The sequence below is a fragment of the Eriocheir sinensis genome, chromosome 32 (genome assembly GCF_024679095.1).
Source record: "Eriocheir sinensis breed Jianghai 21 chromosome 32, ASM2467909v1, whole genome shotgun sequence".
Classification (NCBI taxonomy): Eukaryota; Metazoa; Arthropoda; class Malacostraca; order Decapoda; family Varunidae; genus Eriocheir; species Eriocheir sinensis.
Genome location: NC_066540.1, coordinates 4,707,757 through 4,735,002, shown reverse-complemented (window position 1 = coordinate 4,735,002; position 27,246 = coordinate 4,707,757). Strand labels below are relative to the sequence as shown.

Here is a 27,246-nt window from a genome sequence, read left to right as displayed (position 1 = left end):
ACAAAAGAAGTCAAATTTGTACAACCACCGGGCCAGGAAAGAGGAAGGGTTATGCAGGAGATACAGTTAATTGTGCAGGAAGTCAAGGAAAGTTTGAACAAGCTAGCTGGATGTAAGAAAGGTAATGGGGCCAGATGGAGTATCAGGGTGGATCTTGAAAGAATGTAGTAAGCAACTTGCAAAGAAACTGCACTCCATAATGAGCGCCTCCCTGAGTGAAGGAAAGGTACCACAAGATTGGAAAAGAGCTAACATAGTACCAATTTTTAAGGGAGGCAAGAGAGAGGACCCATTAAATTACAAATCGGTATCAATCACTAGTGTGGTTGCAAAGATATGCGAGAGGCTGGTTAAAAACAGGTGGTCGGATTTCTTAGAAAGTGAAAAAATTATCTCGGATTGCCAGTTTGGATTCAGGAGAGGGAGATCTTATGTCACCAACTTGTTGTGTTATTACTCAAGGGTGACATATTTAATACAAGAGAGAGAAGGTTGGGCAGATGAAGTGTACCAGGATTTGAAAAAGGCATTCGATAAAGTACCGCACAGAAGACTAATTTGGAAAATTAAAAATAGGGGTGGAGTGGGTGATGGACTAATTAAGTGGCTGGAGGACTTCCTAACTAACAGAGAAATGAGGACGATAATCAAGGACAGGGTTTCCAACTGGTGCCCTGTGATAAGTGGAGTCCCGCTGTTTATATAAATGATATTGTAGACGGAGTGTCCAGCTATGTGAGTTTGTTTGCAGATGATGCAAAGCTATTGAGATGAGTGAATAATGTGAAGGACTGTAAGGCATTGCAGAGGGACCTGGATAGAATATGGGAGTGGAGTGGTACATGGCAGATGGAGTTCAACCTTGGGAAATGTAAAAAAAATGGAGTTTTGTAGGAGTGGTAGAAGATGTGAATATGAGTATAAAATGGGAAGTGAGATAATAAACAGAGGAGTGGAGGAAAAAGATTTGAGAGTGACTGTCTCAGAGAACATGTCACCGGACAAACACATCAACAGGATAACGGGACAAACTATGAATTAGCTGAGGAACATATGGACGGCATTTGTGTACTTGGATGAGATGATGAAGAAAATAAGTTACAATGATAAGGCCAAGGTTAAAGTATGCAGCAGTGGTCTGGTCTCCTCACAAAAAGAACATAAGGAAGCTGGAAAGAGTGCAGAGAGTGGCAACTAAGATGGTACCAGAACTTAGAGATCAGACTTATGAGAAAAGACTCAATAGCATGGGGCTCACAACCCTAGAGAGAGGAGAAAGAGGAGACCTGATAGCAGTGTATAGGGTCGCAAGAGGAGTGGAGCATTTAAACAGAGAGGACCTGAGCGTGTGGAACAAGAGAGAAACGAGAGGACATGGAAAGAAGTTGAGGGCGACCACGTGTAGGAGAGGTGTGAAAAGGTTTAGCTTCCCAAACAAAAGCCCTGAGCTATGGAATAAACTGGAGGAAGAGGTGGTTTGTGCAAGAAAAATTCATGACTTTAAGGAAAAATTGGATAAGAGTGGATATGGAGACGGGACAGCGCAAGCGTAGCTCTTTTCCGTATGTCACAACTAGGTAAATACAACTACAGTACCCTCTTGAGTTTCGCGCTTGCTTCATTCCGAAGGTATGGCGCTAAACTCGAGGATCGCAAAACTCGAGGTATTGAAATCCATGTAAAAGCGCTTACTGGCTCCGACCCGTGGAAAACAATGACTTTTTCCGACTTTACTCCCTTAATTGTTATCACAATTTTTTTCGACTTTACTCCCTTGTTATCTCAAAATACGTACCTTGTTAATAGGCAGAAAATGGAAAGTAAGAACAGATCGTTTTGAAGCCCCAGTTGAAGGCGGCTGCCTTACAATTGGCTGGCAGTTCTGAAAACGCACTTGTGATCCACATGGTGTCGTCTGCTAAAGTAAGGGCGGTCACTCGCGGTCACCGGCCGTGGGACAGTTGGACAAACCTATATTTTTCTGGTAGTTTTCTGTGTGTTATGAAATAATCTGCTAACTCTTTCTGTTAAAAAATCATGAAATCACTAATATTATGATTGACTTTTCAATGCCTATTGAACGTTAACCGCTGCCGCCGCCGCAAAATAGCTCGCGGAGAGGTTCAACTTGGTTACCATTTCCTTATTTCCCTCACCGCTCAAAAAGATCACAAGCAGACAGACAAGAACAAATCCAGGCAAATTAACACTTTTAATGCTGTGTATTCCCACTGCGCGCATGCATGGTGGACAGCAGAATGACTAATTTCATCGGGAAGATATTTCTCGCAACACCGGCCAGTGTAGTGGACCTTCTTCTTCTTTTGTCCTGTAACGCTTTGTATCGCTTCTTAGATCCTCCTTCTCCACACTTTTATACTTCACAACATGCATTTAAGGCCGCTTTCACAGTCATTTTGTTTGTTTTGATCGCTACCAATTGTGGCGGTCGCCACTATAGTATTTCCATGTGAAACTGGCTGATCGGGTAGTGGAGGCTGCGGGGTTAGCCTAGCCCCGCACTTACCACTTATTCTCAACATCTCTTGCTTCCTCTGCAGCCGCCACTATCCCATCAGCCAGTTGCACGTGAAATACTAAGCGTCGATCGCCGCCATTGGTAACGATCAAAACAAACAAAGTGACTGTGAAAGCGGCCCTTAGTTACTTAACAGTGCGCACTTATACACTTCACCCTGAACTTAGGTGTTTTTCTGTGTCCCTGATTTTGCTTTTCTATGCCCTTTTGCTTTTCTCACTATTACTTTTCACTGTCGCTGCCATGCATTACAGGTCAAAAGAAGAAGAAGAAGAAGAAGAAAAGGAAAACAACACCGGGAGATCTAGGGCCGTATTACTAAACTTTCCGTCACCCAAGTACACATATTTGACAAGGCTTTCGTAGGAGTTTTGGGCATTTCCAGGAGTAGTTTTATGACCCTGGTGGTAGTTTGACCCTTCTTCTGTGCCGTGAACGTGCAGAAACACACATTATAACTCAATCGATCCCCTCTTTGACCTTAAGAAATATTTGTTTACATGCAGCCGTTCGGTACCCACTTACCCACGCTTGTACTCACAACCGTTTTCCATTCAAAAGGACAACCAACAACTCGCTCCCGGTTGGGCATACAGGCAACCGCGGTTGTCCATGGCCCCAATGGTTGGACACCGCCTTTTAAGGCAGCACGCACGACGCTGACGGTAGGTAGACGTGACCCGTGCATGTCAAAGCAACGCGAAACTCGTGGCGGTAATGCGCGAAAGTCGTGATGGTAAGAATTTAGGACTAAGTGCTAAACTCAAGGATCGCGAAACTCGGATAGCGCGAAACTCAAGAGGGTATTGTAGGTAAATACACACACACACACACACACACACACACACACACACACCGCTCCAGTAGCTCAGTCAGTAGAGCACTGTGCTGCAAGGCTTCATGGCCAAACAAGCGGCGGTTCGAGCCCCGCTCAGGCCGGATTCTTTCTGTTGGCTAGGAGTGGTTACTGTCCCCCCTTGAGCAAGGGGGATGGGGTGTGAGGTGTGTCAAGACCTGGCAGTACCCAGAGATCGACGATAATGAGCACTTGCTCATGTCGGGAGGGTACCTACTGGCGAAAGCGAGTCCAGCTCGTGATCAGGCCGTGGTAAAACACACACACACACACACATATTGATACTGGTCAAAACAGATTTAAAGGTGATAAAAGTGAGAACAGGACCAGAAAATACAGTTTTAAATGTTCTACTACAGTTGAAATGCGGTGAAAAGCTGACATTAATGGTGTCATATGTGCCCCCACACACAGCATGCCAGACAAGTGAAATTTATAACAAGCTGTTAGAAGGTACAAGTAAAGCATTAGGGAATATTATTAGAAACAGCAAAAATGTCATTCTAACAGGAGACTTTAACTAAAAATGTCAAATGGGAAGTTTGAAGTTAGAGGTGAAGAAAATACATGAGGAGCTAAACCTGCTAAAGTATTAAAATTGACCACAGATAACCTCATGATGCAGCGAGTAAGGAAAGAGACAAGATTTAGAGAAGATGAACCAGCAAGATTGGATTTAATTTTTACTAAAGGAATAGATTTGTTAACCCCTCTGAACCATAAAAGTTTTCCTCAGGTGATCCCCCATAATGCAGAAGTCATCAAAAAATACACTTCAAAACTGAGAAAAAAGTCATAAAAGATGTTTTATAGAAAATTTTCTGGTGCACCCTGCTGTGAAATCCGTTTCTTTCTAGGTTGTTGCATTTGCCTGGAGTTCCATGATACCCGAAAAATTCCAAATTTTTAATGGTGCGATGTACAGAAAAAATAATTGAAGAAAAGTTGCTCATTTTATCACAATGGAGTCTGACAAATATACAGTCGTCCCTCAAATAGTACAGTTTCTGTTTTATACGGATTGTCATACAAGACTTTTTTAGGATTTTTGAATTTTCTGCTCGTTGCACCAATTAGCAATGGCATGAGTGGCAACACTGCTCTACCAGACTGCCACCCATGCACATCTCCTCAGTCCATGTGTGTGCACAATATCAGGAACACTGTTCTGCCAGATTGAAACCTATGCACTTTCCGTAAGTCCATGTGTGTGGACAACTTCAGCTACACTTCTCCATTACCACATAACATGAACATGGGACCCAAGAGACAAGCCAAAACACCTGCTTTGCTTAAGCACCCCAAAGTCTTCAAGAAAGGTATTCACTTTGCAGAAGAATTCAGATTTAGGAGAAGTTACGTTTTGGTATGAGTTATGTTGCAGTAAGGCTGCGTTTACACCAAGCGAGTCGCATACGTCAAGTCATTTGATGTGATTCATTTTGACGCATCTCCGTTTACCGGACACCGACTGCGTCAACCTGAGTCAAGTCAGTACTCAGTCACCCATTTGACTTCATGGAGAATGGATGCATATTCTCTTGCTGAAGTAACTGCTTTGCTCTGGCTTTGTCGTCGCAGACGGAAAAATAGAGCTCGAATCTGGATGCATCATCTGAACACCAAGAGGCCAGATTTTGGAAGCTTCAGTCATTTATTCCCAGACCTGGTACACTATCCAGAAAAATTCTACAACTTTTTAAGAATGACAAATGAAAATTTCAAGAAGCTGGTGGAGTTGACTGGACCTTCCATTAGGAAAATCAACACTAACTACAGGCATGCAATTGGAGCTGAAGAAAGAATGGCCATTTTTTTAAGGTAAGATGTTTTTTTATTGAACATTACAAAAATCATTACACGTAGGGCAACAGTAATTTAGTGACCTGAGGGCAGTAATGCTAGCTGGTGGTGAGTGAAACATTATCTTCTAAATTAGGTACTTCTCAGAGGTTAGAATACTGTTCATTATACTGTACGTAATTGTCACTTGCATGGGATGTACTTGGTGATGGTGTTGGTGTATGTGACTGACTCTGTTCAGTCCAGTAGCTATACGTACTGGACAGAGGGTGTGGGCTTGAACATCTTCCTACGAAAGGCTTCATATATTTCAATTCTTATGTCCATGTTGTCAATTGGCAACAGTTGTTTCATCATAGACAGCAGGCTTAACAAAAACTGGCGATCTCCATCATTATCATTTTGTGACGCAGCTTGTTCTCTCAGTTGTTTTAATTCATCTAGGAAATGCTTGTCCATCTCATCAGCACTGGCCTTGCTACGTTTCTTTATTATGACACAAGGATTCTTTGATTTGGGAAGAATAGGCTTGGCATTGCTGTGATCCTCACAAGTTTCGATGTTACTTGCTGCCTTTTGAGGAGATGCATTGTCTGGTGCTTTGATGACAGCAGAAGGTGAAGAATTTTGAGCTGCATCTTCCGCTTCATAACAGGTGTCTTCATCAGGAGGTGTAGGGACGTTGGAGGATGTTGGTCGTGGCATCACATGAGGGATCAGAAATTGCATGGCATTGAAGTACACCCACTTCCTTGTTTGGGTATTACCTGATCCAGATGGTTTTTCACTACTCTTTCTTCTTTCCCTCATAAAGTTACTTCTTAGGTGGCGCAATTTATCCTTACATTCGGCTTCTGTAAAAGAGTTGAACGAAAAAAATAATATATAATATATATATATATATATATATATATATATATATATATATATATATATATATATATATATATATATATATATATATAATTTTGTACGAAGTACATTAGTAAATGACAGGGTTATATTAAATGATAATGATTTTCACTACTGAGTGGTTATTTACTGTACGTTAACACTGTTTTTTCTTTCTTTTTTAGGCATGTGGTTACTGGAGAATCTTTTGCTTCCCTTGGTTACCAGTTTCGTGTTGGCAAGGCCACTGTACACAAGATTGTCAAGGAAACCAGCAAAGCAATATGGGAAATATTACAACCTCAGTATTTGCGGGTACCTGATGAACACTAGTGGGAAGAATTAGCCAGAACGTTTTTTGAAAAGTGTAATATTCTTAACTGTATTGGGAGCATTGATGGCAAACACTGTCGGTCGAAATGCCCAGCTAAAGCAGGATCACTTTTCTATAATTATAAAGGATACCATTCTATTGTTCTTCTAGCCATTGCTGATGCCAACTGTTGTTTCACACTGACTGATGTAGGGCAATATGGATGAAGCAGCGACAGTTCAGTTTTCACTGAGTCAAACATGGGTAGGTCATTTCTCTGTGGTAGTTTAGGCATTCCACAGTCACGTGAAATACCAAATACTGGAACCAAAACACCATTGTTTTTAGTGGGAGATGAAGCTTTTCCTCTGAAGCCTAATATTATGAGGCCATATCCTAGAAAGGACTTGGACTACCCCAAAAGAGTATATAATTATCGGATCAGCCGGGCTAGAAGAACAGTAGAGTGTACCTTTGGAATGTTAGCTAAAAAATTTGGTATACTTCAAACATTCATGGAGACAAGTGTTGAAGTATCTGAAACAGTGGTGAAAAGCATTTGTGTACTTCATAATTTCATTCAACATGAAAATAACTTCAACTACTTTCCAAGTGATGATGTGCATGATACAACACATTCACATTCCTCAAACTCAAGCCTGACAGCAACAAGAAGCAATAGGGCTACAGCAGAGGCTACGGCAGTTCATGATATCTTGAAAGAATATTTTGTTTCCCCAGGTGGAGCTCTTGAGTGGCAAGACTGAGCTATCCATCGTAATGTGTAGGTCATAGTAAATAAAATTAATATATAGTTCATAGCCTAATAAATGGTTCAAAATGAATAAAACTGTTGTCTTACCTGTATACATAAACCGTATGTATAGTTCATATCCTATACAATAAATGGTTCAAAGTGAGTAAAACTGTTGTCTTACCTGTACACATAAACCGTATGAATAGTTCTTATTCTATATAATAAATGGTTCAAAGTGAGTAAAACTGTTGTCTTACCTGTACACGACAATGCAGCAGCAATCTCTTTCCATTCCATAAAGCAGCAATGACATCACAATCCCAGTGGTTGGGGTCACTGGAATCATAAATAGCAGGGCGCTCTTGAACTAAGTTGATAAGGTGTTCCACCAGCATACTTCAAGACAACATGGCAGACTCGCTGTGACTGACGTCAAAATAGGTCCAGTCCTATATGTGACTCAACGCGACGCGACGTGACTCGACGCATTCGGTGTAAACGGTTTCTTTCAAAAACCCATACAAATCAGTGTTAAAACTGGGGTGGCGATTCATGATGCGTCATGAATCGTCATGATGCGACGCAACGCGACTCGCTTGGTATAAACGCACCCTAAGGAGAGCATACCATGTAAATTCGGGTCCCGCCTGGCTCAGCTGCTACTCACCGTCAAAAGTTGCCAGTTATGCAATTTCTGCTGCTGTGTTACCACGCTTGGCAACGGAGCCATCCCTGATTGATTGATAGTTTATTGTTGCAAGGGTCAGCGAGTGAGCCTTGTCATACAATCACACTCTCTCTTATTCTCTACCACAGTTTCTGTTGCTCTCTAAATCATACTTGAAATAAGAGACGAAATGGTAATTATGGAGATTGACTCCGCACCTCCAAAATATGACATTACGCCTCCATATTATATAGCTAGGGGATGCATATTTAAACTACTCCAATCGAACTTTAAATAACCTGACCACTAACGAGAGGGCTTCGCACCCCCTCGACAATGCACTGTGACTGCAGCAGAAAATGCATAACTGGCAACTTGGGCCCGTGGGTAACAGCTGAGCCAGGCGGGACCAGGATCCTGTAGAAGTGCCGAGGAGTATTTCTAAGGGGGGCACTAATTTTATATGGATTTTCAAATAGTACAGGGGTCCTGGGTCCCTAACCCCCGTACTAGTTGAGGGACGACTGTAGTTTATAATCTTTGACCAGGAAATTTACTGCCTACAGAGAGCCAAAGTTGTGGTGAAACTCAATAAATTATTTTGGTAAATATTTTTTTTTTCATTCTGGAATGAATCTCTTTGAATAAAAGTTGTAGAAAGTCATCCGTATAACTCAACTGTGAAATCAGATCATGATTTTGTTCCATTTGGCTGGAATTCCATGATTCCCCCAAAATTCCAAGTTTTTACTGGTGCAACATACCATACAGTCGTCCCTCAAATAGTATGGGGGTTAGGGACCCAGGACCCCCATACTATTTGAAAATCCGTATAAAATTAGTGCCCCCCCTAGAAACACTCCTGGGCTGCATTTGAGAGAGGGAATTGGGACTCTCGAAACATCCCAAGTGCTCTCAAACGCGTGATGCAGCAGCACGAGTTGCCAACTCGGCACATCCGCTGGCTCGCAGCTTTGAGAGGTGGAGCGCCTTCGTGCTGTGATGACGTCATCAGTAAATATGGTGGCCCAAACAAACACATATAAGAGTTTCCATTGCATTTCACTTCTCTGTGCCACCATAACCACTGCAGCTTCCTTTTCATCTTCTGTTGTAAGGAGTTTGTCAGCCAGGACAGCTAGTAATGCATGTTAAACGTCGCCAGGAAGATCAGCATGCACCATTTTGCTGCGAGTGAGACGCCGTTACCATAGCAACGACGAGGCTTAGTAAAAGGACGGCCTTTATCTCCACTCTTGCAGCACTCTTGGAGCACTGGCAGTTACTGCGGCAAGAATTTCTTTTACACTATGATAGATACAAAATACACTGCTCTCATTCACATAGTATATATGCTCTCCTACATAACGTAACTCATCCCAAAACGAAACTTCTAAATCTGAATTTTTCTGCAAGGTGAACACCTTTCTCGAACGCTTTGGGGTTTCAGCAGATATTTTGGTAGAACAGTGTTGCCACTCACGCCATGGCTACTTGGTGCGACGAGCGGGAAATTTAAAAATCCTAAAAAAAAATTTACATGACAATTCGTATAAATCTGAAACCGTACTATTGGAAAACATATAATATTTGAGGGACGACTGTACAGGAAAATTTATTGAAGAAAAGTTGCTCATTTTATCACGATGGAGTCTGAAAAATATAGTTTATTATCTTTGACCTGGAAATTTACTGCCTGTAGAGAGCCAAAGTTGCAGTGAAACTCGAAAAAAAAAAATTTGTAGTTTTTCATTCTGGAATGAATCTCACTGAATAAAAGTTGTAAAAAATCATCTGTATAACTCAACTGAGAAATCAGATTATGATTTGGACTGACTGTTTGGCTGGAATTCCATGATTCCCAAAAATTCCAAGTTTTTATTGGTGCGACATACAGGAAAATTTATGGAAGAGAAGTTGCTCATTTTATCGCGATGGCGTCTGAAAAATATAGTTTATAATCTTTGACCTGGAAATTTACTGCCTACAGAGAGTTGCAGTGAAACTCAAAAAAAATTTTTTTTGTAGTTTTCATTCTGGAATGAATCTCATTGGATAAAAGTTGTAGAAAATCATCCGTAAAACTCAACTGTGAAATCAGATTATGATTTGGACTGACTATTTGGCTGGCATTCTATGATTCCCAGAAAATTCCAACCTCTGCTTCCCACTAATTTGAACACTCCTGTGAAGAAGATATTGATTTATCTAGCTAGAACATCGGGTAAATCAGTGGAGGTGTCAAGACTACGCTAAGCACGCACACAACGAACAGAAACTAAAGGAAGACCACCGAAACAGATCGGCTGAGGGAACATAATCGCTCTACAGACGCCATGATGCATAGGGAGGAACTGTAGACTATTTTTAGCACAGAGTCGTCTAATGGGCAAAAGAGGTGCCAGTTAGTCACTTAGCATCGGCATATACAATGTTACACGCACCGTTCAATTTCCAGAGAGCTTCTCGCTTCCTGGCGCTGGCGTCATGCTCGTCGCCCACATTAAAAAAAATTATATGATGGCAGCATCATAGTCATCGTTAAGGGGTTAAGGGGGTACGCAACACCTGGGGTGTGTGTTTTGGTCAGATATAGCATTTTGCAAAACTGGGTTAAAAATGTTCTTATATTATCTAGAAATAATCCCCAAGCAATGTTTTCCTCGTAGCGCAAATTTTAAAAGTCTGCCGCGGGTTTAAATGGACGAAGTTAAAGGTTAAATTTTGTCTCTTTTTTAATCGCAGAAAATCTGAAATCAATCAGATTTACATGAAAAGTGCAGGGAATGTTGATTGTACAAGTAGCTAGGGACCTATGATTAGATATTGTTGATAGGGTAAAGGAGATAGAAGTATTAAGGGGAAAAAGTGACAAAAAACACGACTTTACGCGATGTTCGACGAACATAATAAAAGAAATACCATTATGCCTTTCTATATGGGAAACTTTCAGAATATTTTCCATAGGGCTCTAGGCATACCTAAAGACTATTCACAACCAAACAATGAAAGTGATTGGTTATGTATTAACCCTTTCATTGCTAAACGCTTGCAGCAGGCGTTAGGCGTATTTGCTGGTGGCGCTAAACGCCCGCTGTGACCTCTACCTGCACTCAAATCTCCTGCGTATGAGAGTGTTCCAACACTAATTCTCACAACACAGGATTGCCAATTGAGTGGATTCTTCACTAAATTTGGTGGAAAATCATATCAGCCCAGCGCGGCAAATCTACGGACGAGTAACTAGTGGATGTTCTTGCCCAATATAGCGGCATTTTTGCATGGCTTCACCTATCACCGACTGATTCTTTGACCAAATAGTTGTAAATATTGCAGTTGGCAATGCTCCCTTGCCAGAATCTGAAGAAAAAATGTCTGCAGTTCCCTCAATATGGCTGATCATCACGCACGCACTGACGTAAGTGTTAACATTCAACACTCCCTGAACGTGCATGTACGTTCGCAAGAGAGGCACACATAACCGACTCCTATAGATCTGGACCTCCTCTTTCCAATGGTGTTTTTGGTTTTTAGCTGTGATGAATAGTTTTTGAAATACAGAGGTTAAAAGAGACCCCCAATTGGACTGCCCGACTGCACCTGAGAGGATAGTCGCGTCCACACTGAGCGCAAGGAAAGGGTTAATGGTGCTGTGTAATTTTGGTATTATTCTAGTGTTTGCCCATACTCACCCTTTGCAACCAAAATTGGCTAGGGAGCCATTGAGATTGCGGGGAATGCGGCGGTAAACATGAAATGCGTCGCAAGTGCATAATTTTTGAGTTATGGGGGGGTTGAAAATGCCCTAGATGTAGGGAAATTCCTTACAATTACTTACTAAGGATTTCAGAGGCTGTGCGGCCTCGTTTTTTGGGAATAATATCGTAACGAACAATCGTATCGGTACGAGATTTTGCGACAGTGTATTTCACACACTGCCTTAATTTTTAAGGGTATCGCCAACCGCCACAAGTAGAGAATAAAGGCACTTGTCCCTATACCAAGAGGGTAAAGTCATCAGTGTCAGGCAAAGATACGAACACAACTACCAGAGGCTCCGCCCACCTTGTTCCTCTTCCCTCCATCTCCCGCCTCCTCCCTTCTCCCTCAATATCTCTCTCTCATGTAGCTTCGTAACTATAATGAATGAAAGGCATGCATTAATTGTAGTGGCGTTATATACTCTTTCTAATACTGATAGGCATCCTTTAAATAAAGTTGAGAGTAGGGTAACGTGTTACTTACATAGCCTAATTACCTCCGTAACTATTGGTAGTAGTGGTTTGGTGGTTTATGGTGTACGTTTTAGGGCTATTGTATAGCATGTACCTACTGATAAAAGTAATGGTGCTCTTATCGCCAAATTATAGTGGTGCTATTAATTTTATTGTCAGGGAAGAGCTGAAAGTATGGTAACGGGAAGAATTGCGAAGGTATAACAACAAAAACAAACGAGAGAAACAAATACAAGCGAGCAATCGTTCTACCATCAATCATGGTAGTCATCATTTACCACCTCACCCTACTCTCACATGTCATTACGTCCACGGCCCAGATGTGTATCACTATGCTCAAAATTAAAGTCCCAGTATCACATCAAGCATGCCTTAATTGAAAAAAAAAAAATCATTCTCGAGTATGTATGTATCTTCCAGAGAGAGAGAGAGAGAGAGAGAGAGAGAGAGAGAGAGAGAGAGAGAGAGAGAGATTGAGGGAGAAGGGAGGAGGCGGGAGATGGAGGGAAGAGGAACAAGGTGGGCGGAGCCTCTGGTAGTTGTGTTCAGATCTTGCCTGACACTGATGACTTCCCTCTTGGTATAGGGACAAGCCTTTATTCTAAAATTAAGGCAGTGTGTGAAATACACTGTCGCAAAAAATCTCTGATATTGAATTGTTCTTATATTATATTATAAAAAAACAGGCAAGACAGCCTCTGGAAATTAGTAGATGTAGGAAATTTTTGTACATTCGGGATTTTTTACAAACAAAACCACACAATTGCACTCACTCTCCATACCAAGGAGGGGTTCGAGGGGGGCGAAGCCCCTCGTTACAGTATTGAGGTCATAATGAAGCATCTAAATGGTAAGTAATTTACGTCATAAGAATCTTGCAACCGTCATATACGACTATGTATTCACTTACTGGTAGCACAAACGAACGTGTGAGGCAGGTTTCGTACCACGTACGAACGCGTGAAGCAGGTTAGTGCAGAAGCTTCTTCGGAGGAGGACGGGTCTGGTGAAGCCGCCAGACCATCTTGGCGTCATCAGTTACGTAATAGCTAATGTTGACGAAGGGGACGTAAGCACCTCTTTCAATGTCCCTCAGCTAGCTGTTAGATTGTAAAGTTTGGTTAGGGTACTTTAAGAGGGGGGGTCCAGGGGGCGGGCGCAGCCCCCTCTTGGTTAGCAGGGGGATCGAGGGGGGCAAACCCCCCCCCCGTTAGCAGGTCATAAAGTTCGGTTGGAGTAGTTTAAATATGCTCCCCCACCCAAATACCCAGACTTCCCACGGGTCCCCAAGATCGTTGGGAAGGGCCAGATCTCGATCCACTACTGGCGCTGCCTTCATATTATGGTTGAGGACATGTATTTTGTTTTTGTTTTGTTTGAAGCAGATTCAAAATGCGGTCAGTCAGGATTCACGTGTTCGAACAGCTCGGGCAGGAGGTTGAGAGCCTGCACTTGCTCTAGAACCCGCAGTACTGTTTAAGGCGGCGTTGGACGGATCACGGCCGGTGGTTTTGCTTGTGTCCGTGATAAACAATGAAGATACACCGTGTTCTGTGCCACAGACTCAACTAGCAGGACAGAAACCTTGCAATGACGTGACAACCTACTGGCACCAGTGCTAGAGAGAAGGCATGAGTGTGGTGTAGGCGGTTTATGTGGACGCAGATGGCCTCCGGCGCCACGCCACACCGGTAAGGTGAGCATCGTTTGGTTGGTTCACTTCTCTCCCTCTCTCCCAAAAACAAGCTTGGGGATCCAGTGAGAGAATGTGGATTCATATGGGTAACACTAAATTCGTTGCAAACACTCATTTTAGTGGCAATGGGAGGAAAAATCCCTAAATGTAGGGAATTTCCCTAGATCTAGGGAATTTTTGTCCCCCCACCCCCCATAAAAAAATACGCGATTGCGACGGATTTCGTGTCCCCCACCCGAAACCCCGCATTCCCACAGGTTCCCAAGCTTGTTTTGGGGGTGAAGTATGAGCAAACACTAGAATTTTACCGTAATTTTAAGTGTCGCTACACGAATACGCACATGTATACGTATAAGTATACATATAATTATACATACCGTGTTCTGGCTCGTACAAAATGTAGGCAACATAGATGCCTACTTACCTGCAAAGTTTCATCGCAATACCACAGATAGTTTAGTTAGATGACCTCAGTTGTCCTGTACCCCTTTAAGTGAAGTGCAACTGATAAGAGCCCACTGTAAAAAGTGACCATGAAGCATTACAAACAGAAATTGACGAAGAATGTGAAGAAACTGGATTAGGGAGACATAAAGAGAAAAGAAGAAATCCCAGTAAAGCTAGATATAATGATTAATGAGCTTTTTTTGGTAGCATAAATTGGTCAGAAATGAAAGAGCAGAGAAAAGTACAAGAAAAATATGCCTACTTCCTTAAAACTTATAATGAAGGTGTAGTAAAGTGGGTACCCTACTATGTAATAAGGAAAAGAGGGAAAAAAGAAGTGGTTTAATACAAAATGTCTGGAAGCAAAGAAAAATAAAGATAGAGCTTCGAGAAACTTAAAAAGGAGAAAGAATGACAAATTGAGAAAGCAATAAACAAGCTAGAAATGATTACACCAAAGTGAGAAGAGAAAAAGAAAAGAATATGAAAAGAATATACGGTAATATAATGTAAGGAAGACTCAAAACTTTTCTATAGACATATAAATAAGAAATTGAGGAAAAAAAGCTGTGAATATGATGAGAGTGGGTGACCAAGTCTATGAGGATGCAAAGGAAATCTATGAAATATTAAATGAAATTTGAAAAGTTGCCTCAGAACACCTGATTAATAGTCAGTCGATACAAGGCAAGTGATCTCAAAATCGATCCCCATGTTGCTTACCTAAGCAGCTGGGAGTGACACAATTAAGGTCCACAAAATGACATGAATTGGGCAAAAAATTGTTACCTATTAAGAGAAAAGAGAAAGACTTGAGAGTTAGTCATACAGAAAACTATGTATCACCTGAATGTCACATCAACAAAATATTTGGAGAAACATTAGTTATCAAGATATATAAGATTAGCATTTTACCACTTGGGCAAGGGCATGGTGAAGCAACTAATTACTTCATTGATCAGACAAAAATTGGAATATGCTTAAGTAGCTTTAGTTTGGAAGTTGAGGATAAGGTTCTTGTTTAAAAAAAACTTGAAAAAGACGACCCATTCCTGGACCTCCAAGTTCATCCGTGCATCTCATACAATATTTTACGTGCACCAGCCAATATAGAATCTATTTCACGTATATTCACCTTTATGTAGCCACCTACGGCCTTCCTCTTCGTGTCTATGTAGCCTCCAACAACACCCATAGTAGCGGGATACCGGTGAAGGCCTTTTGGCGACTATCAACAGACTGTCACACCCACACTGCTTGCAAACAAGTATCAAACGCCACACACACTCAAGAGCACCGCTAAGCTACCAGCACCCTTTCCAAGCGTCACACCATCACTGACGTCTGCACTCAGCCGTCAGTCAGTCCCTCACCTCACGCCTCCCCCTCTCCTCCAACCACCCATCCCAGCATCTCCGACAGTTGCCAGGTTTTTCACCAGTCAGAATTTTTTTCGAACAGGCACAGGACAGGTATGTATGCCTGTGTCTCTGTCTGAAGTGTTGCTTCACGTTGAGACACATGTGTGGGAATCAGTAATGGTAATATCTAGAAGTGGGGTGTTATCACTGCTTGGTGTGACCGCTCACTGCGAGGGTTATCACTTATCAGCTGATCGACTGGCTGGCTACCCTCCCCTCCTCCGGCCACATTAGACGATGAGCAGTCAATGACTAAGATTTCACCACATCAAGGGCTTCATCAGCACCAGCCACCACGGCACTAACTCAGACTGGATCCTGGGGGCTGGGTCGTTTCAGCCGTGAATCTGTAAAGTCCGAACTCGCTATAACGGCCAAAGTGTCAAACGGCCGAAACAATTAACATGTACGGCGTACGGTAAAGTTTACAGCCGAAAAATCCAATCTTTATCAAGAAACTTTATAAATGGAAGAGGCTATTTGTCCATCGATCGTTGCAGTATGAAGTATATATATAGTCTGACTATCTCCACGTACCATTAAATTAACCTTGATATAGATATATATATATATATATATATATATATATATATATATATATATATATATATATATATATATATATATATATATATATATATATATATATATTGTTGTGCTGGCAGATTCCCCCGGCGACCACAGGCCTCTAGAAGGCTCACTGAGAAACGAGCCAGGGGGCTGGGAGAAAGGAGAGCCTTCCGCTCCCCGCTGGGCGCGGCCAGGCGCCAGGCGGGAAGTGTTGCCAACTCGCATATATTTTTGCTACATGTTCTTGTGTGATCTAAAATATACTGTAACATTCTAGACTGTACTGTTCTGGATATATTAGGAGAAGAGGGCGAGAGAGAGTCAGTCATAGTCTTAGTAAGCTAGTGGTAAGTGAAGAGTCAGAGTGAAGTGTACTACTAAGGAAGAATATTAAACTACAGAAGCTGTGCAAAGTGTTTACATATCTCCCTCCCACGGAGTCTCCTGACGGCGACACGGAACCCAAGTAACACGTCCGGCATAACACTGGTGTCAGAAGTGTAGGCATTTGTTTTTCGCCATGGAGACTCGTTCCCAAGCTGCCCAGAGGGACGACATGTTGACTGAACTTTTGGAAGCCTTGAGACTACAGGGGGAGAAACAAGAAAGAGCACAGCAACAACAAGAAAGAGCACTCCAGGAACTCAAAGAACAACAAGAAAAAGCACACCAAGAACTCAAAGAACAACAAGAAAGAACACTCCAAGAACTCAAAGAACAACAAGAAAGAGCACAGCAACAACAAGAAGGAACGCTTCAAGAACTCAAAGAACAACAAGAAAGAACACTCCAAGAACTCAAAGAACAACAAGAAAGAGCACAGCAACAACAAGAAGGAACACTTCAAGAACTCAAAGAACAACAAGAAAGAGCACAGCAACAACAAGAAGGAACACTCCAAGAACTCAAAGAACAGCTAGAAGATCGCTTCACAGGATTACAGCTACAGCTAAAAGCAGTACAAGATGGAAGTGAATCAGTGCGAAGAGAAATGACTGATGTGACCACGAACTTGGGACAACGCCTGACAGAAGTGGAGAAAGAACACACAAATCTTCAACAAGAGATGGAGGTGATACGGGAGACGACACACAAAGAAATATTAGAAGTGCAGGGAAAGGTGAACCGTACAGAACAGGCAGTTTGTGATGTAAGTGACAGAGTGAAGGCCCTCGAAGACTGCTTGGCTGGAAACAGACAGCCAGTGCCTGCAGGGGCTAGTTGTACCCAAGATGCTTCTTCTACGCAAGTCCGGGGTAGTTTGAGTCCTGCTTCGCCTGAGTTTATCCCCGCAAGAAGTTTCGCCAGCCCCATGAGTCTGCTGGGTTCGCCTGTTAGAAAGAAGCCTCAGGAGTTTGATGGCAGGGTCTCCTGGGAGGCTTACCGCGCTCAGTTTGAGCTGTTGGCAGCCCGGAACGGATGGGATGACCAAGAGTGCGCGGTACAGCTGGCCACTAGCCTGAAAGGGGCGGCGCTGGAGGTCCTTGCTCAGCTCGATAATGCAACAAAGGGCAGCTACAGCAGGCTGGCACAGGCGCTGGAGCAACGATATGGGACCAAACACCAGAACGAGCTCTTCAGGGTTAGGTTCAGAACCCGCAACAGGAGGCGCGGCGAGTCTCTTCAGGAACTCGCTCAGGACCTTGAGAGCATGGCACACAAGGCATACCCAGGTGCCACCCCTGACCTGCTGACGGTTTTGCTGCGTGATCAATTCATCGATGCCCTGGACAGCCCTCAGCTGAAGATACAAGTGAACCAAGCTAAACCAACATCAATGCAGGAAGCTCTGGCACGTGCCATGGAGTTTGAGTCCTTTGTTAGGTCTAGCTTGTCGAGCTTCAGGGACGACTCGACTTCTGGCTTTAGGGCACGAAAGGGCGCTGTCAGCGACACAGACAGGTTCCAAGGAACGTGTTGGTACTGCGAGAAGGTTGGGCACAAGGAGAACGAATGCTATAAGAGGAAGAAGGAATATGAAGGTGGCGCTAAGAAGAAGCCCAGGGAAGGACCCAAGTGCTGGACCTGTGGAGAAAAGGGGCACTGGAAGAATGAGTGTCGGAAAAATGTGCCCCCAACGAGGGACCACCACTCGGGAAACTAAGAAGGACTGGTCCACGGGGGCAACGACCAGTCTGTCCTGTACATGCCCCGAAGATATCAATGTGCAGGAGAACCACCATGACGAGCTGCCAAGTGGAGGGCAAGGTTGACGGAGTGTTGTGGCCTGTGGTCGTCGACACAGGCTCGGAACGCACATTCGTGCGGCCTGACGTGGTGAGTCATCGTCGGCTTCCTAAGACGTCGCATCGACTGTGCGGAGTCACTGGACACTATGCAGAGCTCAGAGGCCCAGTGAACGTGAAGTTTGAGCTCGGAGGAAAGGAAGAGTCCCTCTCTGTGTACGTTACTGACATGGACGACCCCTGCATCCTAGGTATGGATTATCTTGTCTCCCACAGGTGCGAGCTGGACTTCCGCGCTAAGCAACTGACTGTAGGAGGAAGGAGGGTGCCACTGACGACTGTGCACAAGGAGGGCCTGCCAGTGACAGTCAAGCGCACCACCATTATTCCTCCGAGGTCAGAGATGCTGTTACCCTGTCAAATTACGGGTGCCCCCCCGGCTAGTCTGTGTGTGGTAGAGAGTGGAAGTCGATGCCCGGTAGAAAACGGGGTGATTGTAGGCAGTACTGTGGCAAACCCTACTGCAGCGGAAGTGCCTGTTGTCGTGGCCAATGTCTCCTTCAGCCCAAAGAAAATAAAACAAGGGACCATGGTGGGGTTGTGCCAAGAGATCGACCAGAAACCAAGAACCTGTGTCTGCAGGAGAACCCTGACGAAGCCCCAGGAGGAGCTGCCCGACTACCTGCGCGACCTGTTTGACAGGAGCTCCAAGTGTCTAGAGGAACCCCAAGTGGAACAGCTCAGGGAGCTTCTCGTGAGAAATGCAGATGTGTTTTCCACAGGAGACCTGGACTTGGGGTGTACGGACCTGGTAGAGCACCACATCGACACAGGTAGCCACCGCCCAGTGAAGCAAGCTCCTCGAAGGATGGCACCAGCCCGTCGCAAGGAGATGGATGAGGTGATGGATGATCTCCGGCAACAGGGGTTAATCGAGCGGTCCAGCAGCCCGTGGGCGTCTGCTGTAGTGCTCGTCAGGAAAAAGGACGGTTCCCTCAGGTGCTGCGTGGACTACCGAGCCCTCAACGATCTCACCATCAAGGATTCATACCCACTCCCACGGATCGACGACACGCTCGACGCCTTGGTGGGCTCCAAGTGGTTTTCAACACTGGATATGAAGTCTGGGTATCACCAAGTCAAAATGGCGGAGCAGGACAAAGAGAAAACAGCCTTCTCCTACGGTCAAGGCCTGTGGCAGTTTAAGGTCATGCCCTTTGGCCTGTGCAACGCGCCGGCCACGTTCGAGCGGCTGATGGAGAGGGTGCTGGAGGGACTTCACTGGAAGACGGCACTCATCTACCTCGACGACGTGATTGTCTTTGGCCAGACCTTCGAGCAGGAGATGGAAAGACTATCAGAGGTTTTCGCCCGGTTTAGAGCTGCACACCTTAAGCTCAGCCCGAAGAAATGCTGCCTATTCCAAAGGGAGGTCCAATACTTGGGACACATCGTGAGCGAGGCTGGAGTACGCACTGATCCTGAGAAGGTGGCTGCGGTAAGGGACTGGCCGACACCCACCAACGTGAAGGAGCTGCGGAGCTTCCTCGGGTTGTGCTCATACTACCGCAGGTTTGTGAAAGGCTTCGCTACGATTGCTGCACCACTGCACCTCCTGACGAAGAAGGGGCGCAAGTTTGAGTGGACAGCGGAAACTCAGGTTGCCTTTGAGAAGCTCAAGGAGGCCCTCATCAGCTCGCCCGTACTCACCTACCCAGATCCCTCTAAGCCTTTTATACTGGATTGTGATGCCAGTGATGAGGGATTGGTGGAGTGCTGTCCCAGGCATGTGCCGACATGGAACGGGTTGTGGCCTACTTCAGTAAGAAGCTCACCCCAGCCGAGAAAAACTATTGCGTGACCCGGAAAGAACTCCTGGCAGTAGTCAAGAGCCTTGACTTTTTCCATGCTTACCTGTACGGTGCAACTTTCACCATCCGCACGGATCACGCTGCATTGCGGTGGTTGAAGTCACTGAAAAACCCTGAGGGCCAGCTTGCTCGCTGGATAGGTAAACTAGAGCAGCATCACTACACTATTGTGCACCGATCTGGGCTAACACACGGTAACGCGGACAGCTTGAGCCGGCGCCCCTGCCTACCTGAGTGTCAACATTGCCTCCAGAGGGAAAGCGTCCAGAATATGTGCCGCCGCACTACAGTGGAACAGACAGCGGAGGTGCCATGGGAAGACTTGGGAAAACTGCAGCGGGAGGACCGAGATCTGAGACCAATTATGGAGTGGCTGAGTCAGTCGTCAACGCGACCTGGGTGGGAAGTAATCTCGAGAGAAAGCCCTACCACCAAGAATTACTGGACTCAGTGGGACACTCTTCGGATAGACGACGGGGTGTTGCAGCGACGCTGGGTCTCTCATGATGGTCTTGACCACTACTGGTCCACGGTGCTACCTATGAAGTCCCGGGAAGGCGTCCTGAAAGAAATGCACGACAGCATCACCAGCGGACACCTTGGGGTAAAGAAGACACTGAGTCGCCTGCGCCAAAGGTTCTACTGGGTTGGCATGAGGAAGGACGTGGAAGAATGGTGTCACGCGTGTGAGGTGTGCTGTGCAAAGAAGGGCCCCAAGAAGCGTCACCGTGCCCCATTGCAACTATACCAGGTTGGAGCCCCCATGGAACGGGTGGCAGTGGATATAGCAGGACCCTTGCCTCTGACGACGAACGGAAATAGGTACATCTGCGTCACAATGGATTACTTCACCAAGTGGCCGGAAGCCTACGCCATCCCTGACCAGGAAGCCACTACCATCGCCAAGGTTTTGGTGGAGGAGTTCTTCTGTCGTTTCGGTGTGCCTAACGAGCTCCATTCCGACCAGGGAAGGAATTTTGAGTCAACAGTCCTTGCTGAGTGCTGCAAGCTCCTGGGTATCAAGAAGACCGGACCACCCTCTGCACCCACAGTCAGATGGAATGGTGGAGAGGTTTAATTGGACGTTGGGCCAGGAGTTGGCCAAGCAGTGCAACAATGATCAGTCTTCATGGGATCAGAAGCTGCCTGCGCTTCTCATGGCCTACAGGTCTGCCGCCCACGAGACTACGGGGTATTCACCGGCAAAGCTGATGTTTGGACGTGAGCTGCGATTGCCGGTGGACCTACTGACAGGAAGGCCTCCTGGGGAAAGCCTTCCAAGGGACGCCTCCAGTTTTGCCCGTCAACTAGAGGAACGACTGGAAGAGGTGCACCATCAAGTCCGAGGTGCCTTGAAGTTCTCCGGGGAGGCCATGAAGCGCGGTTACAATATGAGGGCAAGCCACGTTGACTTCAAGGAAGGAGACCAAGTCTGGTTTTACAACCCGCAGAGGAAGAAAGGACAGTCTCCGAAGTTACAGAGCCCCTGGGAAGGCCCTTACACTGTGCTAGAACGCCTCTCCGACGTGACTTACCGAATACGGAGAACGGAAAAGACCAAACCGAAAGTTGTCCACGTCAACCGCCTATGGAGTTACCACGGTCCGGAAACTACACCTGGAACAACTACAGACACCCAGCAGCCGACGAAAACGCAAGGGACGTCCAGGACCGAGAGGAGGTCGACGACGACATAAGCCTTCTGGACCTTTCAGCCGAGGAAGATAACCTCCCGGCTTCGGCAGATGTTCCAGGGACACCCCAAGAAGCGGACGACGACGAGGCGCACCAAGAGACAGACGTGCAGGAGGCACCGAGCAGAAGACAGAGACAACGCAGGCGTCCACAGCGATACGACGATTATTATGTTTTTGATTAATTCTCTTACGTTTGTATATAGTTAAGTGTGTGATCGGGACGATCACAATTAAGAGGGGGGGATAGTGTTGTGCTGGAAGCTTCCCCCGGCGACCACAGGCCTCTAGAAGGCTCCCGGAGAAACGAGCAAGGGGGCGGGGAGCAAGGCGAGCCGTCCGCTCCCCGCGGGGCGCGGCCAGGCGCCAGGCGGGAAGTGTTGCCAACTCGCATATATTTTTGCTACATGTTCTTGTGTGATCTAAAATATACTGTAACATTCTAGACTGTACTGTTCTGGATATATTAGGAGAAGAGGGCGAGAGAGAGTCAGTCATAGTCTTAGTAAGCTAGTGGTAAGTGAAGAGTCAGAGTGAAGTGTACTACTAAGGAAGAATATTAAACTACAGAAGCTGTGCAAAGTGTTTACATATCTCCCTCCCACGGAGTCTCCTGACGGCGACACGGAACCCAAGTAACACGTCCGGCATAACAATATATATATATATATATATATATATATATATATATATATATATATATATATATATATATATATATATATATAGATATATATATATATACATATATATATATATATATATATATATATATATAAATATATATATATATATATATATATATATATATATATATATATATATATATATATATATATATATATATATATATATATATATATATATATATATATATATATACAGTGGCGGGAGGGCGGCTGCCCCTTAGGACCCCTTTCAGAGATTCACTGAGATAATGATTATGATAGGGAGGGTGATGATTCGGACAGTGGGATGGTCCGGCCATAGCACTTTATACTGTAAAATGTATGGGAGTGAGTGCCACGAGATTTTGCGTGAATTGTTGCCTAGGCCCATGCAAGTCCGATTTTATGTGTTTTTGCATCTCGTATGTAATATTTTCAGGGTGTATCGTAAGCTCTCACTACATAAACTTGCCAATTAGCGAGATATAAATTATTTTGGTGACGCAGCGATGCACGGCGAAGGTATTGCCGTATAACACAATCACCCAGCTCTCGTGCTGGAAAGGGAGTGTGACCACACATTTGCTTTTTATAGAGGTTTTGCAGTGACGTCACGAAATAGCGTCGTCTGCACCTTGTGCGTCGTCTGCAAACCCACTGGTGGTCACCTCTCCAGCAGAGTGAGCAGACGGACCACGTGTGCCTCATCCCCAGGTCACTACTCGCGGGCAATTGGCAGGACCTTCAGCATCATTTGTGTTAAGTGATTACGCGAGATCGCTTGAGAATGCTGCGAAGCAAAGATACATCGAAAAAAATCAGTGCTTTTGGAGGTATAGATCCTTATTTATTAGGGAAACACCCCGAGTCTGCTTGTCCTCAAACGACCTGCCCAACATCGGTTACCATGATATTGTTATGCCGGACGTGTTACTTGGGTTCCGTGTCGCCGTCAGGAGACTCCGTGGGAGGGAGATATGTAAACACTTTGCACAGCTTCTGTAGTTTAATATTCTTCCTTAGTAGTACACTTCACTCTGACTCTTCACTTACCACTAGCTTACTGTGACTGGGGCTGGACTCTCTCGCCCTCTTCTCCTATATATATCCAGAACAGTACAGTCTAGAATGTTACAGTATATTTTAGATCATACAAGAACATGTAGCAAAAATATATGCGAGTTGGCAACACTTCCCGCCTGGCGTCTGGCCGCGCCCCACGGGGCGCGGACGGCTCCCCGCCCCCCTGCTCGCTTCTCCCGGAGCCTTCTAGAGGCCTATGGTCGCCGGGGGAAGCTTCCAGCACAACAATATATATATAGCTATCTGGTGAACAGCAAGAGCAAGCTGTTTACAGGGCAGTCGCTCAAGGCCTACAAGAGCCTTGAGGTGGATGGTAGACTGCCTGTCTGTCTGGTTGGTTGAGTGACTGGCTGCCTCTGGTGGGTAGCCTGGCCAGAAGATTGGCTGGTTGATAGACCGGCTGATTGGGTATACAGCCAATAGACTGGCTGTCTGGCTGACTGGTAGACTGGCTTTCTAGCTGGCTGGCTGACTGGTTGCCTGGTGGGTTGATTGGCTGGCTGATTGGTAAACTGACTGTCTGTCTAAGTGACCGACTGGATGGCTGACTAGTTGACTGGGTGGTTGACTGACTGGCTAATTGGTTGGCTGGCTGGCTGGTTGACTGGCAGATTGGTTGGTTGGCTGACTGTCTGGCTGGTCGGTTGACTGGCTGTCCCTCTGCCTGGCCGATTTCCTGTTGCTGACCAGTGATGCCCAGGTAGGCCCAGGTAGGCAGCACAGGCAGGCAAACAGGAGAGGGCAAATGACGACAGGTGAGGGCAGGTGACGGCAAGTCACCTGTTTCTAGAGCGACACTTTGTTTCTAGAATGACATTCTGTACATATAAACACAACTCGTACACTGTCGTTCTAGAAACAGCGAGGATGGTGGTAGTGGTACTGTATGTCTGATTCAGCCTTCCAGCAACTCTTAATTACGGTTAAAAAGCTTTGTGAGACTGTACAGGTCAACGCTTGCTGGTCTGAGCATGTCCAGTTCACGAGAGACCAGTGTTTGTAAACAAAAGGGCCAGCTTTTGACGGTGGGGACGCCAAATAACACAGCACCGGTTCAGGCGTTTCTAGTATTACCGTCCATAGGTACGTGTCAACGTGTGGTTTTCAGGTTTTATAAGTTTTCTAAAATACAAATAATGAAAATTTTAATTCATCTATGTTTTTTATTTATATCGTATTTTATTAGTATCGTTTTCGCCTATCGGACTCATCGCTAGCTTGTATCGGAATTGTGGATTTATATCGGGTATCGGTTATCGGTTATCGCCTATATTTGTGTCTCCAGTTAACGAATATCGGTTATCACCGATAAGGTTTTCCATTATCAGTTATCGGTTATCGGGAATAAGGTTTTCTGTTATCGTGCCCAGTTATAAATAATAATAATAAAAGAAATAATAAAGGTAAAGATTCGTTGTAGTACCGTGCCAGTATCTTATTATCTACTTTATGAAACATCATTATCTCTTCATATATCTTTTCTACAAACCTTCAACAGTCATGGAAACGCTTTCAAAATCCAATTCAAGGACTTTTTTTTTTTTACTATTGAAAATAGGGGATATAATTATAATGTTTCCGAAAGTGTGTCGCCTCCTCTGGCGGAGGTGACGGTGCCGCCGCCGCAGCCGCAAAATAGCTCGCAGAGGATTTACATAGATTTACATAGATTTACATAGAAAATCAGACCACACAGACCCCATGGTCCAGACTTGTTGGTCTGTCCTTAAACCTAAGTGATTTTACATTAATCAGAAGACTCCAAAACGTTGCATTTCTACTCTAGTTAATATTACGTTGAAGGAAGTGACGGTCGAGCTTATTTTTGAAGGAGTCAATCGTGTTGCACTGGACCACTGATGGTGGAAGCTTATTCCATTCTCGCACTACAACGTTGGTGAAGAAAAATTTGGTGCAGTCTGAATTTACTTGTCTACATCTGAGTTTTACGCCATTGTTCCTCGTGCGCAAAGTGTCATCGATCAGAAACAATGTTGATCTGTCTACATTCGTGAAACCATTAAGTATTTTAAAACATTCGATCAGTTTTCCTCGGAGGCGACGTTTCTCCAGAGAGAACATGTTAAGGGTAGAAAGCCTTTCTTCGTAGGATTTGTTGCGCAAGGAAGGGATCATTTTCGTTGCCCGACGCTGAACACCTTCTAATTTAGCTATATCCTTTGCATGGTGGGGAGACCAAAACTGTACCGCATATTCCAAGTGGGGTCTGACTAAACTGTTGTAGAGCGGGAGTATTACATCTTTATTCTTGAATAAAAAGTTTCTTTTAATGAAGCCCAACATTCTGTTCGCTTTATTTGCTGCATCGATGCATTGCTGTGAGAATTTGAGGTTTGACGCGATTTTGACCCCCAAGTCCTTGACGCATTGAACGCTTTTGAGTTTAACGCCGCGCATTTCGTAATCGAACTTCTTATTCCTCGTTCCAACTTGAAGGACTTGGCACTTGTCTACGTTAAAGGGCATCTCCCATCTATCCGACCAAGCTGAAATTTTGTGCAAATCCTCTTGGAGGCTTTGCCTGTCTTCGTCAGTGAGAACCGAGTTACCAATCTTTGTGTCGTCTGCAAATTTACTGATGCGGTTATTGAGTCCAACATCCACGTCGTTGATGTAAATAATGAAGAGCACTAGGCCAAGAACCGAGCCCTGAGGGACGCCACTAGTGACCGGCGCCCACTCTGAGTTAAATCCGTCAATCACCACTCTTTGTTGTCTGTTGCTCAACCAATTCGCGATCCATTGGTTTACTTGACCGTCAATACCTATTTGCTTTAATTTGTAAAGTAATTTATGATGCGGGACTTTATCAAACGCTTTCTGGAAATCAAGATAGACTACGTCCAGTGATTTGGTTACGTCATAAACAGTGAAGAGGTCGTTATAAAAGGTTAATAGGTTTGATAGGCAAAATCTTTTGTTTCGGAAACCATGTTGTGAGTCCCCAATTAATGAGCGGCTTTCAAGGTAATTCACAATTTTGTCTCTAATTATGCTCTCAAGTAGCTTACCTTCAACCGAAGTTAGACTAATGGGCCTGTAATTACCTGGTACTTTTTTGTCTCCTTTCTTAAAAATCGGTATCACGTTAGCCTTTTTCCAATCTGAAGGGACGATGCCTTGTCCCAAGGACATATTGAATACGGTTGTGAGGGAGGAGAGTATTTCGCTCTTTGTTTCTTTCAGCAGAGTTGGATATACTTTGTCAGGTCCAGGACTTTTATTTGTTTTAAGTGATTTGAGGGCTTTGAGGACTTCATCGGGTTTTATTTCAAAGTTGGACAATGCATGCTCGGGATTTACATTAGTACTGGTGTTGTTGGTTGTGGTGGGAGGACTGTTATTATTAAACACCGAGGAAAAGTAATTGTTTAATAGGTTTGCAACGTGTTGGCTGTCAGTCACTAGTGCACCGTCGCTGTTTGTTAAAGGTCCAATTCCACTTCTGATCGCCTTTCTGTTGTTTATGTAACTGAAGAAGGATTTCGGATTATTTTTACAGTTGGCTGCAATAGTTTCTTCATATCT

At 44.6% G+C, this 27,246-nt stretch overlaps 1 protein-coding gene and 1 pseudogene across 7 annotated transcripts in view; both read right to left on the bottom strand.

Annotated features, from left to right (window-relative positions):
• The window catches only part of LOC127006075 (seipin-like), a 148,372-nt gene that overhangs the window by 100,462 nt on the left and 20,664 nt on the right, over positions 1 to 27,246 (bottom strand). For 2 of the 7 annotated variants that reach the window (XM_050875559.1, XM_050875562.1), the window contains exon 1: positions 15,340 to 15,567. The exons of 2 other annotated variants lie outside the window; for them this stretch is intronic. In XM_050875559.1, coding sequence (XP_050731516.1) covers positions 15,340 to 15,399 — 60 coding nt within the window. In that variant the 5' untranslated portion in view covers positions 15,400 to 15,567. 3 more of the 7 variants (XM_050875558.1, XM_050875556.1, XM_050875557.1) reach the window with 3 other exon arrangements.
• LOC127006076 (uncharacterized) lies at positions 5,326 to 8,181 on the bottom strand (annotated as a pseudogene).